Source organism: Urocampus carinirostris, chromosome 2 (genome assembly GCF_059441175.1).
Source record: "Urocampus carinirostris isolate Australia breed hairy pipefish chromosome 2, RoL_Ucar_1.0, whole genome shotgun sequence".
Classification (NCBI taxonomy): domain Eukaryota; kingdom Metazoa; phylum Chordata; class Actinopteri; order Syngnathiformes; family Syngnathidae; genus Urocampus; species Urocampus carinirostris.
The window spans coordinates 59,354,199-59,371,799 of NC_142350.1; the positions used below are offsets into that span (position 1 = coordinate 59,354,199).

At 38.0% G+C, this 17,601-nt stretch overlaps 1 protein-coding gene across 2 annotated transcripts; it reads right to left on the reverse strand.

Annotated features, from left to right (window-relative positions):
* Positions 1-250: 250 nt before the first annotated feature.
* Positions 251-17,574, reverse strand: rcc1 (regulator of chromosome condensation 1). Of its 2 annotated transcripts, none has more exons than XM_088327330.1 (10): positions 17,518-17,574; positions 12,712-12,805; positions 11,996-12,183; positions 10,409-10,588; positions 7,143-7,239; positions 6,935-7,057; positions 6,709-6,849; positions 4,717-4,836; positions 4,479-4,631; positions 251-933 (listed from the first exon to the last, which is right to left on the reverse strand). In XM_088327330.1, exons 2-10 carry the CDS (start codon positions 12,785-12,787, stop codon positions 758-760), a joined length of 1,254 nt encoding a protein of 417 aa, XP_088183456.1. In that variant the 5' UTR covers positions 12,788-12,805; positions 17,518-17,574; the 3' UTR covers positions 251-757. The 2 variants fall into 2 exon arrangements, with proteins under 2 accessions (XP_088183456.1, XP_088183457.1); XM_088327331.1 differs by lacking the exon at positions 17,518-17,574 and adding an exon at positions 14,690-14,709.
* Positions 17,575-17,601: the final 27 nt, after the last annotated feature.

Sequence of the window (17,601 nt, forward strand, 5' to 3'; positions counted from 1 at the left end):
TGACTGAGATGACATACACCGGGAACTGGTGGCCGCAAGTAGTTTAAATTCTGTATAGCTTTAAGCACAAAAACAAAGCTTGCTAGGATTTTGACCAAGTTCAACAAGTGGAAGGAGGAAAAAAAAACTCCACTTTAGGCAAAAGCGTAGCACATTAGCATTGCAGATCTGAAACATGGAAAATCAATCAGAAAACCTAAAAGGTTTAAATTAAACTTGATGTCATGGAAATGTAATGATTAAGCAAACATTATGTAAAATGATTCAATTTATTTTCAGACATGAACAGTAGCAAATTAGAGGACAGTGTCTCAAATACAATGAAATTGTCTTTTCTGTGGACAGCAGCTTGACACTTAGTTGGAAAGTAATTAATGTATGTAACACATGGAATTATTGCTTGAAGCAAAAGACTAAAACGGTTTTAAATAGTCTAGGCCGGGCACAACTATAAAAACAAAATCTTATGTACACTCCTGAAGTCACACCTCACACAAACCCACACTCATGCTAATGACTTTCATTCAAACCGCCACAAAGGGAATTTGTCATAATGGGGTTTTTAAAAAAATACCTTTGTCTTCATAATTGACAGTAAAAATGTCCACCACCAAATTGTTACCAAAAGCATCATTTAGCTGACCTGAGTCAAACATGGTTGTGCCACAATAATACACCACGAGTAATACTCAACCACCGCCCACGTTTTAGGCGCAGCAAACACAGGCGAAGCATCATGACACGCCCTGAAGCTTTATCAGCTTTCCTGTTTGTCTTTGACCAAAAGAACCGTGTGCTGCCCTCCGCTGGACACATTTAGTACTGTGCGGTTTTCCAGTTGCCTGCCAGTCATTTTCACGGGGCTCCATTCGTCGTCCTCTTCGCCCGTGCCCAGTTGCAGGTTGGTGCCCATTCCCCAAGCGTATGCAGATCCTGGATTCGGCAGACAATGTTTAAGTAAATACAAGAACGACTGAAACAGATTGATGGTAGGATGCAGTGGGCTGGATTGGGTTTAAAAATGAGCATAGGGGCCAGATAAAAAAATGGCTGATTGATTGAATTACTTGTATATACACCGAAAATTTTAAATCCCATACCTAGGCAACACACCTGAGGAAAAAAGTTAACATAAGACAACCAATTTTTTCTAGTTTGTATTTAATTTAATTTTCTCTATTGTGATTAGTATTAATGTTGTGAAACGTTGTATGCAAGGGGATTGTACATGGCACTCCAGAGTAAACCTGCAAAAAAATCTTCAAAGAGAAATAAAAATCTATAAAAAATAAATACAATTTTAAAAAGCAAGCAATGTTCTCACTAAGCTCTGGGCATGCTTAATTGCGCACTGCCCAGACTTTCTTAGCACACAAGAAAAATCGATCCAGTGCATAAAAATCAGGGCTCAAAATTGCAAAGATAATTCCCTAGCAAATTCGGCAATAAATAGGGTGCATGCGGGCAATCAACACACGGTTTCCCTGTGTTTTCCTTACGGTGCTGTGACTTCAACGAGATTGAGCAAACAAATTAAGCGCGCATGTGAGCTGGAGAAAGAATGGTGGGAATGGAGGGACTGCAGAGGAGATCGCTTCCGCTGTTGTACTGGAGGATGCAACTTGTACATAACTTTCAGTGAGTTTCTGACTGTGTCGTGTGTTGACCATGTTTCTTTCTGCTTGACTATGGTTATAAAATAATTTAATTTTCTTCTTTTGTCTCGTCAAACTTCACAGGAGTCTGACTGTTCACATTTACATGAAAAATATTATCTTACGATTGCTGAAAAATCTGGTGTTGCATTCAAATATTTTAAAATAGATTAAGTAAATCTTTCTGCCAACAAAGTCTGATTAAATACCGTTCTGGTATTGTACAACTAAATAAATGAATCCATGAAATGTTACTTGTATGTAACAAAAGATACTATTTTAAAAAACAGACGTTTGTGGGCCATGCAACCTTTTCACGGGTACATCAGCCAATTCAATAATTTATTATTGGCAGAAACTCAGTCAAGTTTTCGGCATTTTGATAATGCTTTGTATTTTCATGTTGCTCACCGTTGTTCCAAGCAATGCTCAGAATTTGTGTAAACGCTCAGACTCGTGGAAGATTAGAAGGAACATTGGTCACAAGCTATAGATTTTCAAAGTTTTGTGTTATAACTACTATTGATGTCGCAATCTGTTTTAACCATCTTGTGCGCCTGTTGGGGTGGTAGTGGCCCTAGGGAAGGAGCATTCTTTGAGCCTATTTGTCCTTGTTTTGAGGGACATGTTTTAGTTGTGCAACAAGTTATGTTTAATTGTCTGTTTATGAGGTGACCATTTCATCCAATTGGTTTTAAAACACTCAAAAATACAAATATTTTCATTTCCAAAAACATTAGTTAATAAGAACAAAGTCATAGATCATTGGCATTGAAAAACTCAATGGAATAAAGCGGTCTGAATGTACTTTATATTTTCATGAATAATAAAAAAGTATATACAAAAAAATGTTGTAGCCAGCTATTTGAATCTTGGCAGGGAGCGCAATAAAAATATAGTTTTGATGGGAATAAATGAACGCAGATAGGCCAAGAAATCCAGGTGAGTGCAATCGCAATGCCTTAAACAGCGAGTTACATTTTAAATAAAATTACATTGGGATTGCAGTTTCCACCAATGTTCTCTGGTTGATAGATGGTAGTCAGCATCAACAGCTACAGTAGGTGATTTGGAGTGGTGCGTGGCTTTGGCAACGAAATTAAAACTGCAGGTCATTGTTTAACGAAAACCAGCTCCTTTTTACACTTCTCTCAGTATATCTTGTGAGACGAATTAAATATGTCAGCGGGCCTGATCAGAAGTGCGGGCTGTTATTTGCCGACCCATGGTCTAACACCCCGGAAACATTTTCTACATTTTAAATCCGAAAGTATTGGTCTGGTGCCATTTCCTTCGATTTGTAAATTTAATTAAATAATACTCATATCGGTGATTTGGTAAATTTCAGTATTAAATATCAGTACCGCTGCTTTTGCGATTGCCGCTATAAAGGGACGACGATTCTTCCATGGTTTACTGAGGTTATTTTAAGGGCAACTTATGAGCTACAGTTGGGGCACGTATTCAACAAAGCACTTTCCTGCTCCAAGCAATTTTTTCTAACTGCTTGCAACAGCGGTGCCACTCTTTTTACACCGTTAAAAATGACAGCAGTGCGATGGGGCGCTGGATAGATTCTCTGCGAATTAAAGCAACAACCATTCGTGCAATTGTGAGAAAATTTAAGAAGTAGAACATGACCATCAAAAGACCTCGGTCTGGTGCTCCAAAGAATATTACTACACGTGGGGTGGCAATGATAATGAGCACTGTGAGAAATCGTCCTGCAACCAATCAACAGCAACTGGTGAATGACCTCACGGCAGCTGGGACCAGCCACCAGTAAGACTATTGCCAACACTGCATCACATTAGATTAAAATCCTGCAGTGCCCGAAACTTACCCCATCTTAAAAAGGCACACGTGGCAGCCCGCCATATAGTATGCCAATCATAACTACAAAGATGTGCAAAGTGATTGGGAGAAAGTTCTGTGGTCAGATGAGACCAAAAGTGAACCATATTGTCTAAACTATATCTGTCAAGTGCGGAGGAAGAAAAATGCTGCCTAGGTCCCCAACAACACTGTGCGCACCATCACGCATAGGAGGTGGAAACCTCAGTGTTTAGGAATGTTTATCTGCCAAAGCCAAATGGCTTCACCAATTTAGTGGGAAGATGGATGGAGCCATGTACCTTGCAGTTGTGAGGGACAACCTCCTTCCCTCTGGTGTACCGCTGTTCTTTCATAGAAAGAATTTGTCGCTAAGTATTAAGTGCTTTTGGCTAGTGGGATCAAACCCCTTTTTCCCTCAATGTTAAAAATCTTTAAAAATATATTATTTAAAGCCATTTTTGGGATTTTCTATGTGTCTCTCCATGCTAGAATGCCTCTATTAATAAATTAGTAGAATTATTATGTCTTTAATAGTGGGCAAACCAACAAAATTCGCAAGGAATCAAATACTTTTAACTCACTATATATACCGTACATTTTGGACTACAAGCCGCAACCTTTTCCCCAAACTTTCAACCCAGCGGCTTATGCAATGATGCGGCTAATTTATGCATTTTTTTTCTAACGGCGGCAAAATATTTTAAAAGGTTGGATTTTATGGATTCTCCTAGATGTAACAAAGCAATTTTTTGTGACATTCAAAGAAGTTGAAGACAGCCAGGGGACAAAATGTTGAGTTACGGCGGCTGTATAGCATTAGCGTATCTTTTTTCCGACTGATTGGGATTTGACGTGATGAGTATATTTTGAAATGGTCATCATACAGTATTTTGAATCCAAGAGTAAGTTTAAAAATATTTATAATACAAACTTCATGAGACTCTGGCACAACCAATTGAACACTGGCAACCAGAATCTTCCTATTACCTTCTTTGGTTACGGCAAAGCTGACGGATGCCCCACAGTTCACTCTGCTGGCCGGTGAAACTCCGCTGACAGCTGTGGGCTCACTCTTCTCTTGAACATCTTCGCCCAGGCCGAGGCGTCCATATTCCGCTCTGCCCAGGCTGTATACCTGTCCTGGTTAATAGGAAAAAAAATGAACAGGGGACTTCAGAAAACCACCCCAAAAAAATCAAAACGTCGGGAATAGTCTTCAAGTTACCTTGAGAGTCAAGGCAGACCGTGTGATGCTGGCCTCCAGAAATGTCGACCCAAGTCAAGGTGGAATTTTTGAAAGAGGTCAGTTTTACAGGAACAAAATGCATTTTTGTGCTTTTGGTGCCTGGATGTGGGAATAAAAAAGTGTAGTAGTCAAGTTGCAAATTTTCAGTTAAACAACAGGTGGAGATAGAGCTGGATGATGTGTCCAAAATAAAAATCATGATTGTATGAGGATATAGTAGGCAATATCATCCATATTTAAGCAAGACAAAAAAAATCAATACTCCAAAAAGCATTCAGCCAAGAATTCAAACAACAATGACTTTTTTGAACGGTATTTTAATTTGTAAAATTTAGTGGCAATCCATTTCAAAATTGTCTTGTCAACACCTCAAGCCGCATTCACTACATTTAATAATCAGCTGTCGATTTTGATTACTGTGTTTTCTGCACTATAAGACGTCCTACATTATAACCCACTCCTCCCCAAAAATAGTTTTTGTCATATATTGTCCATACATTAGGCGCTACAGTAGGAACGTTAACATAAAAGTCAGATCGGGGGTTAATTATATTTTACTGACCTAACGTTGACACGAGCAGACAAGGTGTCAGTACGATATGTCACCAGCCAATGAAATATGCCCTGTCACATATCATTGAAAAGCTTAAACTCTTAGGATTTAAGATACGCTGATCATTTAAAAATATACTCATCACAGGAACATCACAATCAGTCTAGAACAAGACACCAAAAAATTTAAAGTTGGTGTAGCTCACCAAACACGTTGTCCTGCAGCCATCACATTCGATGATAATACGCAACCATAGCCCCCTTACCTTCATGTGCATGGTGAACCCAACGTGTACATTTACGTACGCCAAAAAAAGCAATAATGACAATCGTAATGAAAATCGTAGACATTGGTTGTTGCTAGCTGTCTATTTAGCCCCATAAAATTATCTTCTCTAGAGAGTAGACCAACCTTAACATTTGATTCACATATTTTTCGGCCAATTGCAGGCTTTTTTTTGCCCCACTTAAGCCTATACGAACCTGTAAATGCTACAACGGACCCACCTCTTGCAACTATATATTGATCCATGTATAAAGCGCACCGTATCATAAGACACATGGTAAGCTTTTGGAAAAAAAATTAGGTCTTTTAGGAGCGCCTTATACTGCAGAAAGTACGGTATTAAAATGAAACTAACTTCCTAAAAGTCCATCCCTCGATTTCAGAATTAAGCCTATGTATGAATCGCAGTCTTTTTAGATGACGCAAATGTTTTATAGCCTAACCCTATTTGTGACTAGTTTACGTCAAATCCATCAATTAAATGGTTTCTAAAAAAAAAAAAAACTACAACAAAAATCCCGCCAGCAATGAGTAAATATAACTAATTTTTATCTTCGATTTCACAATTCAGAAAATATTTAAACTGATGATTTTTTAAAAAATTACTCAATAAAAGTAGTTCGAATAATTGGCCAGCCCTAGACGCTAACGTTAATCGTTTAATTTGTGTGTAGAATAGTGCACTACAAGAGTAGCACAAACCAAGTTTAAAAGCACCATATTCTTAACATGAGCTCAGAAACATCAGCCCTATGTAGTGATTTATTGTTTTCAGCAATTAAAAAAAAGAAAAAAAACCGTACCATCGTTTTTAAACTAACTTTAAAATATATGGTAGAGTTGTAAGGGTGTAACAAAAAGGGGTTGCAATAGAAAATATATATATATTGTAATATACAAGATGTAGGTGCACGGAATTGAATGAATGAATGAATCATACCGGGATTTACAACTTCAAATATATGAAGCATTCATACAATAAAGTACTGTTTCAAACCCTGAGACAGGATTAATACACCTTGTTTGAAATGTCATTTTTTTGGATTTGCAGACCGAAATATGTCTGTTGATAGTAATCCCAATTTTTGATAAAGCCTTTTTAATTGATAATTTGCATCTCGGAAGAATCGTACCCAGCTGGTGATAGTTGGAGAGGCCGAATCCGTACACGGGTCCGTCTTTGGACACGGCAAAGGTGAAGTACGCCCCGCAGAAGGCATCCACAAAATGAAGTTTGGCTTTGACTTTGACCATTTGGGGAATCAAAAGACGATCTACACATCACAGAAACAGGAAGTGGATCACTACACAAGATGAATGTGACTAACATGAGAAGGAACGTGGAGTTTTAATCCTTACCGAGTCCTTTCCTGCCTCCTCGATTTGAGAATTGCTCAGGGACGCGTCCTAGTTGGCCCTGTTCGGCTGTACCTGAAGTATAAAGATTACCCTCCAAGGTCACCATTACAAGATGGTCGTTACCTGTTATAAAATACGTAAACACACAACCATATAAGACAAGCCTCTCCATGCCACTTACAGTTGAAATGAGGTGATCCATTACTACCTGACACAATTTTGACGACAGTTTCTGTCAGGGGGACTTTCGTCGGGAAATCGGTTGTTTTGAAATGATCCAGGAGACCTATAATGCCATTACTATCCTGTGGGTAAAGTACCAATATTAGTAATGAGCTGAAATAAACTGCACACATTTTACAAGAAGCCAACAAGACACTATTAAGCTGACAAAATCCTCCTTTATAGTATTACAATTGGCCAGGTTTCTGCAAGAAAATATATATTAAGGCCAAACATGGATTCAGTCCACAATTTATTTCCATACATTTACGACATTTGTATCCACCAATTCAAAATAAATGCCGGTTAAACAGCTGTTATGCTGTGTACCACAAGCAGTGAGCTTTCTTTAGGGAAATCTGCGGCAGTCTTAATAGCGCTGAAGGTAGGCCGAGATAATAGAGATGTAATTACCAGCGTGCCACTGAGTACAGTATTAATGAAACTGCAATGACTGCGGGAGCAAAATCAGTGCGAAACAAATGTAAAGTGGGACAAAAACAACCCAGTAAGATTAAGCTCGGGCACATACTAGACTAATTGGATTAACACTCGTATGCTTGGTTTCCGGTGCTTTGCTAGTGATGTGATGAAGACCAAGAGATGATTATTAATTGTGGCAATTGTGTGGGGGGATGGGGAAACGTTTTCATCTAGCAGAAAAAAAGATACAGTCAACGCGGTGATTGCTAAACATGACACCAGTAAATTCAAGAGGACCAAGATTTCTTTTTAAAAAAAGCAGTAAAAAATGAGTTGGGTGTAAGCTCTTGACTTGGAAACTGCTCGCGAGTCGGCCAATATCAGAATTTTTTATTGATGTGATCGACATGGGGGACATGCCACCTGTAAAAAGTTTTTGCGGGACGTCAATGCAGAGGTCTGGTTCATCTTTATGGAGCAGCAGGACGCTTTACACCAAAAGCTACAACACAGAGATAATGAAGGTACTCTATCTGAGTCAGACCAGGGTGCTTCTCCTGGAAATCATATCCATGGAAGCCAGTACTATACATTTAATGAAGGGGGAAAACCCCAACCCAAAAGAACTGGCCTGTAGAGGAATGAGTGCCGCCAGGCTGTACCTGCCCAAGACACAACACAGGAAGTGGTGCCCTGACGAACCAGGCAGTTAAGGGATCCGTGCAATTCATTTTTCCATCGCACGTAATGACAAATCCTTTTCCAAAATGGTGCGCGGATCAAATATTACAAAATTTACCACCGCCAGACAGTAACCCTTAAACCAGAACGCCAAGAGTGCCCTGTACCTGCAAACATAACGCAGTTTTTCAAATTTTTCTAAGTTGTTTGATGTCACGGTTTCAGATCATGGGACCATTCAAGAAAGCGATTACGAGGACGAGCACATATTTACTACTGTGGCGAAAGACAACAAAAAATGGGGGCTGTATCATATTTCTGGCACCAGGGAAACCATAGTACATTTACCATTTACTGTGGAGAATAGTCCCAGATTGCAACACAGACATTAGAAGTGTTTTTCTGTGTTATTGTCATTTGGGGTTGCTGTGGTAACAGATAGATGATATAGAACTTTCGCAGTTTTGATCGATAACTTCCATTGCTGTTCATTTCGGATTTGTAATTGAGGACTGGATTTGTGTGTAAAAAAGTGTAAATATTGTATGTTGAAAATATTGAATCAAGTACTGTCTGCTAATATCTCATCTAGAAGGGCGTCATAAATGTTTACAGACGTCACCAGTGTTTTGTATACACTCGAGAGCTTGCCGTTTTCCCGGGTGCTGCGCACACCTGGGAAATTTGGCAACCCAGTGCCAAAATTATAAAACGTGTATGATACTCGATGTCAAAAGCAAAATGCCCATCGCCAGTGTCGCATATGGTAGGCGCCAGATGTGCCTGGGCTTTACCGCAAGACTCCAAGACAATCACTATTGTGATTCTTGTGCATTCAGGGATCAGAATGGAGATTTTCATTTTCAGCTGAAATAGCCAGGGCTGAAGTCAACAGCATTTATCTTATTTGCTATGTGAAAATTGCACTAGAATGAATTAAATCCAACAAAACAGAAACCATGTATTATATATATATATATATATATATATATATATATATATATATATATATATAAATTAAAAAAATAATAATATATTGACATTAAAAGCATTTGTAATATTGAACATGATCATGATGATACAAAATAATTTATTTTGATCATGTTTATAACAAATTTTAAATTTTGTTTATCCTGTTCTAAATATTGTATAAACACAAAAGATAAAATCATTTCATAAATAAATAGATTTATAAATACCTCAGATTGGGATTTTCTGTCACACAGGGGAACCAGTGGTTGACTGCTGCTAGTATTTGAAGTGGAAGGATTTGAAACGGCCAATAATATTGAACCGGTGGTGTTACTGTTAGTTTCACTGCCGATTTTAAATGCGGATCCGAGTGCATAATTTGATCGCCGGCAAGCTATTTTTGCTTTGTGCTTGTTCATTTTAGCATGATCGATCAGTGCCACACAACCTCGCGTACCATAATTGATCAGATCGACACAGTATAGACACTTTGCTTTCCCTGGAACATCACACTTTGCGATGAACTGGCTCAAAGTTTCTGTAACTTCCTCGATCTTTGCGCCGATTTTAACGTTTACTGTGACAGTCTTCTCTAGCCATGACCACTTAAATTTATTCTCGATTCCTTTATCAATCTCGGAGACAAAAGCCTCGTCTTCTTTTTTTAGTATTTTCATATTTACTTTTTCAAACACTCATTTCACCGTTTGAAAAGACCGGAAGGAGCGCCATGTTTGAGAAAGCCAATGCTCTGAACAAAAGCTCCGCTGATTGGTTATCAGCGAACCTATCGACCAATGGTCTAAATGCTAACTTGGGGTGATGAAACAGTCACGTATCATACCTCACCCCCCCAAAATATTTTCTCATCGAATTTAGACAATTTACGGGAATGACCTTTGGGGTTCAAAAACAGCGGAAATCCGCGGAAAATTCTGATCCCTGTGCATTTAAGTTTTCAAGAAAATATTTTTTTATAAACAAACAACTAATATCTGCCATCATCATATATGAACTGTAACATAATTTCTAAATCATATGTGAGAAGGAAATACCAGCATGACAGATTTGGTCACATGATAAAAGCCACTGATGTTGAACTAAAATCATTAAGTTGGTATCAATAATGGCATCTATTGGCAACATAAAGGGGAAAAAAGGAAGACAACAACTGACCCTGAAGGTTCCCCACACATAGACGCTTCCTTCCTCCGTGAGCGCAGCCGTGTGGCTATCCCCCGCCGACACCTGGACCACCTTATCCTCGATCACGACCTTCCCCGGAGTCATCTCTGAGCCGCATTCTTTTGTGTCTCGACCAAGGGCCCTTTCATCATTGCAGCCAAAAGTGTAAACCTGAGGAATAATATTTTAAAGAATGAAAGTGTTATTTTAGATCAAATCTCTAGTTATATCCTGTCACCCATGTAGTCATTTGTTGTTGCTTGAAAGAATGGGTCACAAACATGGTGCCTGCAGGAAGATATCCCCTGAAAGAACTGCTTAACACATGGAAATGTTTGAAAATAGCTCACCAGTCCTCGGTCATTTTCACTTTCAATTAAATTTGAAAATGTAAGCAATACAAAAAGATTTAGGAAAAAAAAAAGTGTTTTACCATAAATTCAGGACTACAAGCCACTATTTTCTTTTACTGTCAACACTTCAGCTTTAAATATGGCGAGACTTATTCGTGTTTTTTTTGAGGGAGCACTGAGGAAAAGCGCAAGCTGCTTTTTTTCCCCACAATGCTTGCGCTCTAGATACAAAACACTGCAGTGACGCCTTGAAACATTTATGACACCTTCAGGAGAAATGAGTCCATGTTTTTACATTCATTATTCATATCAATACATCACACTAGCCAACCGCGAGGTTTAACAGTACTTTAATCAATATTCACACACACAAATCAAGTCCTCAATTCATACACCCAAATTGAAGTGCAGTGGAAGTTATAAAAAAAAGCTAAACTACTCTTTCTGTATGTTTGCGTCAATGTCAGATCACTGAAGTTTATTTTAAGTCAAGTCAAACCATGTTTATTTGTATAGCCCTTAATCCTCAAGGAACGATTGTAAGCAAATGCAGTTTGGTCTGGTACTGCACCAACCACCAATGGCGACAAAAACAAAACTTCCTCATCTGTATTACAATCTGGCACTATTCTTAGTATGGAAGCCCTGAAACTGTCATCTAGGAATATAACACTCACATTTTACGCGATGCAGCCCTAATTCGCGCTCTCTTTCAACACTGTACATAAGTATGTGCTTGTTTTTGTAATCACCAACTTGAATGCTCAAATGATACGAAAACATGTGAAGTAAACAACTCTGAACACAACTGAAAACAACGCCGCTAGAAAACGGCATCGGCACCGTTGCGGATTTCCAACCAAAGGTGTCAACGCAAAATCCCCCCAACGGTTGGCACCAAGTGTGTGCAGAGGTTATAATGTAAGAAATTAACGGAATTTAGTCTTGTACAAAGATAAAATTGAGTTTTGGTCTTAAATGTAAGCATGCAGGTTTTAAAAAAGCTGCTTCCTCTAGTCAGGAACTTTTGGTTTATTGGTAGTATCAATTGTTCAATGAGGCATGAGATTTCTTTAACAACATGTACTGGCTGCCAAATATTTTTGTTACGTGGTGGGAAATAAACTCCAGAAATCTCAGCAGTAATTACTAACAAAGTACTTTTCGGCTTCACAAAGATTGGTGACCCTTGCTCTTAGAACACACCATACAAAGCAGTACATACCACGCCAGTGTCGCTGAGGCACACAGTATGCATGCCTCCAGCAACCACCTGCACTATTTTCTCAGGTAAGGACAAAAGAGCTGGCTTCTTCCTCTGCAAGATGTCCTCTCCCAAACCCAGCTGTCCAACATCACCCTGGCCCAATACAAGAACATTGCCCGCCTCCTTGCCGTGACTTCTGTGGTAAACTGGTGAAGATACATTACATCAATTAGTTCACAGATACATAAAGTAAAGGTAAAAAATCAAATGTGCTATTAAAAAAAAATAACCCGAGTATTATATACAGTACATACAGTACACATTTTCCCCCAAATGAAACCAATTAACTACACTATGTTAGAATGTTGAGTCATTTTTGGAGTTAAATCTCAATGAACCCAACAATAACACAAACAAATTCCTACTCAAGTAGAAACTTTATGGAGTCTGCAACTAATGCAGTCAAACTAAAGAATGCAAAAAAAAAAAACAAAGTAAAAGGTAAAATTTCAAAATGATCAAATCTTTCAAAATAAAACAGACAATAAGATGCAAACAGAGTGTGCTTTCTAATATGTTGTTTAAAGACATAAAACAACCACTGATCCATGTTTTTCCTGTTGATCATATTAAAATGAATTGTACTAAAGTTTTGAGTAAAATTTGTTAAGCCTCGAGATGAATACAAAGTCTTATTCATTTAAAAAAAAAAAAAACAGGGAAAAGACCATTACCTCTGACTTTCTTAGAGTCCTTTGCCGGTAATACGGAATCTGACTTCCTCTTAGGACCCATCTTATTGATGACCATTAATGCAAGACTTGAACCCTGTGGGTAAGAACGAGAAACAAAAACTGACACATTAGACTGCTAAGAATTTAATGCCTCATCAGTTTTGTGTAGTGATTTGAACAAAAATCATTTTAATGATTAAAACATTTTACAAATCACACAGAGTAACGTGTTAGGAAATGGAGTATATTATATATTATTCCTTTCTTAGCATATAATTTGTTATTTTGTCTTTACGCAATTTTTTTTCTCTGTATTTTGCTACAAATGAAAATAATTTAAATGACATTGTTTTAAAAAAAAGTTAAGATGTGAACCAGCAATAAGAAAAATAGGATGAGAATACTCTTAGTTTTCATTGATAACATAGTGAGCATTGTTTACAAGATTAGACGCGACACTCCGGGATAAACATGTGATAAAGACTGAAAAGGAAAGATGAAATGAAAAGGTAAAAATAATTGCAAAATTATGCCTGGACACTGCCGCAAGTTGCAGGCGCATCAGAAATAAAGATTAAAACGAAAATTTTGTTCTACTAAAATATGAGGTTATAATACGGTAAAATTGGATAAATTGAAGTTAAAATCACATATAATCAAATCTTAAATAAATACTTTTTTAAATAAAAAAAAAAGTCAAAACAATAGGCATAGTTACGTGCGAATGTGAAAAGAGTTATGTGTTGCAGTCTAGGTTGAAGGGAAGTGCTGTAAATATTACTTCTTTTTAGGAATACCATTTTATAATCTCATTTACTCCTACAAAAGGAAATTTTGCATTATTTATTGTGCCTCCTAGACGTTTAGAAAAACTATGGCTTTATGGCTCTACTGAAGTGAGAACACCCAATCTCGGGAAGCCAAGCACGGTCTGGCCTGGTTAATACTCAGGTGGGAGACCACTGTGGAATACCAGGTGCTGTAAATAGGTCCTTTTGTGCACGCTCTGCTAAACAGCGCTGACTGTACCCCCTGGTATATTCTGTAAAAATGAATTTTCCTAAAAAGGTATCAAATTAATGTAATTGATTCATTATAGTAATTAGTAACAATAGTCAAATGAAGTCATGTTTATTTGTATAGCCCTTTATCATAAGACGTCTCAAAAGGCTGCACCACAGACTATTACAGATGACATACCATTAACTTAACTAGGTTGACAGGTAAGCAATATGGAAGTCTCGGAAACGAGTGCTAAAAGGCACAAGGAGGAATACAAACTACCGGGACTCAAAGCAGCCAAAATGCACATTTTCACAACCTTTTGATGTTATTGGTATGCGTAAAAGCAAGATGGCCGACAAATAATTCAGCTCCATTCAGGTGAGGCTGAGGTCACTTACAAAATTTTTTCAACCTATGGGCATTTTCAAAAGTGCAGGTTTGTTTCATAATTCATGTAATTATGCTTATTTCTTAATCAATATTGTGTTATTTTAGAAATTATATTTTTACGACTACTCTGCGCTAAACAATACACTGTCCCTTTATATTTATATATGGAAAACTTTAATATATATATGTAACCGCGGTGTACGTGTCCCACCAAAGATCCACATTTACGCTGGACTGGATGATGAGGTTTTTATTACAGTTACTGCAAATGGATGAGTCACAACATTAGCTTTTCTGTTGGCTTTGATCTCTTTGATCTCATTGCAGTTCTCTCTGGTAAGACTGCCAACAAAGCATATCAAAGAGCTTTCTTTTCACTTTACAGAAAATACATTTTAGAATATCACAATACATTTTTACATCTTTACATTTTAACAAGAGATCGTATAGTGGATTTTTAACGTTTACAATGGATTCAACATATTTTTCTTTCGTCTGAATTTTAACCAACATCATCCTTTTTTAATGTATATGAAAAATAGAAATAAAAACAATGATGAGTATAAAAACGGGTACAAGTTACCTGCAAATGGATGAGTCACAACATTAGCTTTTCTGTTGGCTTTGATCTCTTTGATCTCTACAAGGGGAATTCATAATTTAGTAAAACAGAAACAAAACGAAAATAAACCTAAACAGCTTGACAATATCAATCACATTACTGTGCATGTTGAGAGATTTGTCAGCTGGGGTTATAATGTTTAAAATTAACTTCTTTTGTGGAGCACCAAAAGATGTGTCTTATCATTGCAGTTCTCTCTGATAAGACTGCCAACAAACCCCGCCTCCCGGTCACATGTCAGAAGCCAAAACCAAACCCCACCCCATACCAGCAGATAGCACTGTTGGACTCATCATTGCAGGACATATACCAAAAACTATACACATATTTCAGCAGGAATTTCAATAAAACAAAAGTTATTATTACACCCGTTACATATATATATAACCACTTTTTAGTAAATGATCGTTTTATTTTAAGTATCATGACAATTTTTTTTGATTGAATAAAACTATTTTAGATTTATATATAGTTAACTTAAAATAACAAATTATGTCCGATTTAAAATAAAACATAATTTTATTAAGTAATGTTCATGTTTTAATTTTAGAATACGCTTAATTCATTTGGCACGTCTCTAATACCACGAAATTTTAAGTATTCAGCATCTAACATTAGCCAAAAGGGGGGGTATATCTGAGTTCGGCTCAATAACCCTGCTTAAGTGGGCATGATAACATTGAAGTAAACAGTCAACACAATCAGTCTTTAAAAGGACGCCATAAATTAATTGACGCATCCTAGTGGTAAAAAAATAAAATAATAACAATCATGGTTTGTTAGGAATTGGCACCACCAACTATTAGCAGGACGATTTTAACTCAGGGTCTAACAGTCCTGGACACCATAAGAAAGGAGTATCGCTCAATATAGTTAATACAACATCCTAACAAACATCATAAGCATCATTAATCACATATTCCCATGGTAATTTGATTTCATGGCCCCCGAGACACATCAATTCTTAGTTATACCTTGAAACGGTTCAATGGAGACCCAACATGACGATGTTGATTTGATTAAGGAAAAAAAATAAATGAAAATACACCAACAATCATACACATCAATCCATCATCTGCACTGCTTATCCTGAGTAGGGTCGCGGGGGAGCCGGAGCTCATCCCAGCTGTCCTCGGGCAGTGGGAAGGGGACACCCAGAACTGGTTACCAGCCAGTCGCAGGGCACACAGACAACTCACTCGCACACAGACTACTCACTTGCTCATACACACTTAGCGACAATTTGGACCGGCCAGTTAACCTGAAATGCACGTTTTTGGAATGTGGGAGGAAACTGGAGTGCCCAGAGAAAATAATCGTATACATCTACATTTATTTTACAAAGACTAACCCCCCCACACAAAAATATACATATATTTTGATTTTTTTTTGAGAGCCACACTACATATTTTGAGACAAAATTCAACAAAACAGCCAGAACCTGCTGCCCAGTCAAATGTGTAATCTTCACATTTAGTTACACTGAGTGAAGTTTAATGATTGCTGGCAACCAGTTCAGGGTGTCCCCTGCCCACTTTCCGGAGATGGCTGGGATGGGCTCCAGCACCCCCCGCGACCCTACTGAGGATAAGCGGTGCAGATAATGGATGGACTTATAATACCAGATCCTGTTTCCCTTATCAATAGCGCCCTGTGTATAGCTCCACCCAGTCCTACCACTCACCCAATAAAATTCTTCCAAGAGCTTCGCTAGCCCTTCTGAGTATTTAAAGTATGTTATGTGGATTTTCATCATAGTGTCTTAACAATAAACACATTGTTTCATGAGCTTTTAGATAGATAATTATTTAGCAATTTAAAGTCAACACAGGGTCTGTTAGAGTGATTGTAAAGTAGTGAAATTATCTGCATTTCTATAGCGCTTTTCAAGTCAATGACTTCCCAAAGCGCTTTACAATTTGCTCCACATTTCTCAATAGCGGCCTTGCAGCCATGTAAGTCGCTAACCTGCTTTTTGGGGGTATTAGGGGTTCAGTGTCTTACCCAAGGACACTCCGACATGTAACACGGACGAGCCGGGATTCGAACTGGGATTGATCCCAAGACGAGCGCTCTACCTCCTGAGCTACTGCTGAGAACTGTGTTCTACAAATGCTGGACTGAACATTTTTGTTCAGTCAATAGTCTCGGCTCCGCACGTGCATTATTTCAGCTCCGAGACACTTATACGGCTTTCGAGCTTTAAGTTTCCGACGCTTGCAATACAGCGACATCCAGTGGTCAGGCATTGCACACTGTCCCTTTAAGCAAAACCCGGGCCTCGTCACCAACTAAGCTTCTTTTGTACTCGTCGACAAGTGAATGAAAAGTCGTGTTCGAAATTCGGGCGCAATTTTAGGCAAAACTTAAACTAGTTTAAAACTTGTGGCACGGACAGCGCGGTTGCACAACTTTAATAGATTACACGTTGCCAAAGTGAAGAGCATGAAGTGCCTTTGGCAACTTCCGCGTGTCTGTGGAAGCTAAAGCAGACCAGAATTGGCGCCATTCAATGACTAATCATGTCCTAAAAATCGGTTTAAAAATTGGTGAGTGATTCTTCGTCCTGTAATTCGCATTAAAATTGGCGTACAAGCATAACAATGAAAGGATTTCGGTAAAATGTATTTCGACTTCGATACATTAGGTTACACAAGCATTGCTAGCATGAATGAACCGGCTTTTATGCGACATCGAGTAAAAGCTGAGACTGGAATAGACCTTAGTCATGTTAACAATTCTAATAGTTATTGAAAAAGTTAAGAGTTATATGTGTTAAGTTTACTTACCTGATGATTGGGAAAAGTTTGGGTAATGTGTAGCTGAAAACTAGCATGTGCCACACGTAGACTCCGTTAGCTGTTCTCGCGATA

Excerpts from the sequence above, each read along its gene's own strand:
- rcc1 (XM_088327330.1), bottom strand. The coding sequence starts at position 12,787 with ATGGTCATCAATAAGATGGGTCCTAAGAGGAAGTCAGATTCCGTATTA. Across the intron at positions 12,184-12,711 it reads GGACTCTAAGAAAGTCAGAG|TTTACCACAGAAGTCACGGC; the intron begins GTAATGGTCTTT and ends TATCTTCACCAG. Across the intron at positions 10,589-11,995 it reads GCCTCAGCGACACTGGCGTG|GTTTACACTTTTGGCTGCAA; the intron begins GTATGTACTGCT and ends ATTATTCCTCAG.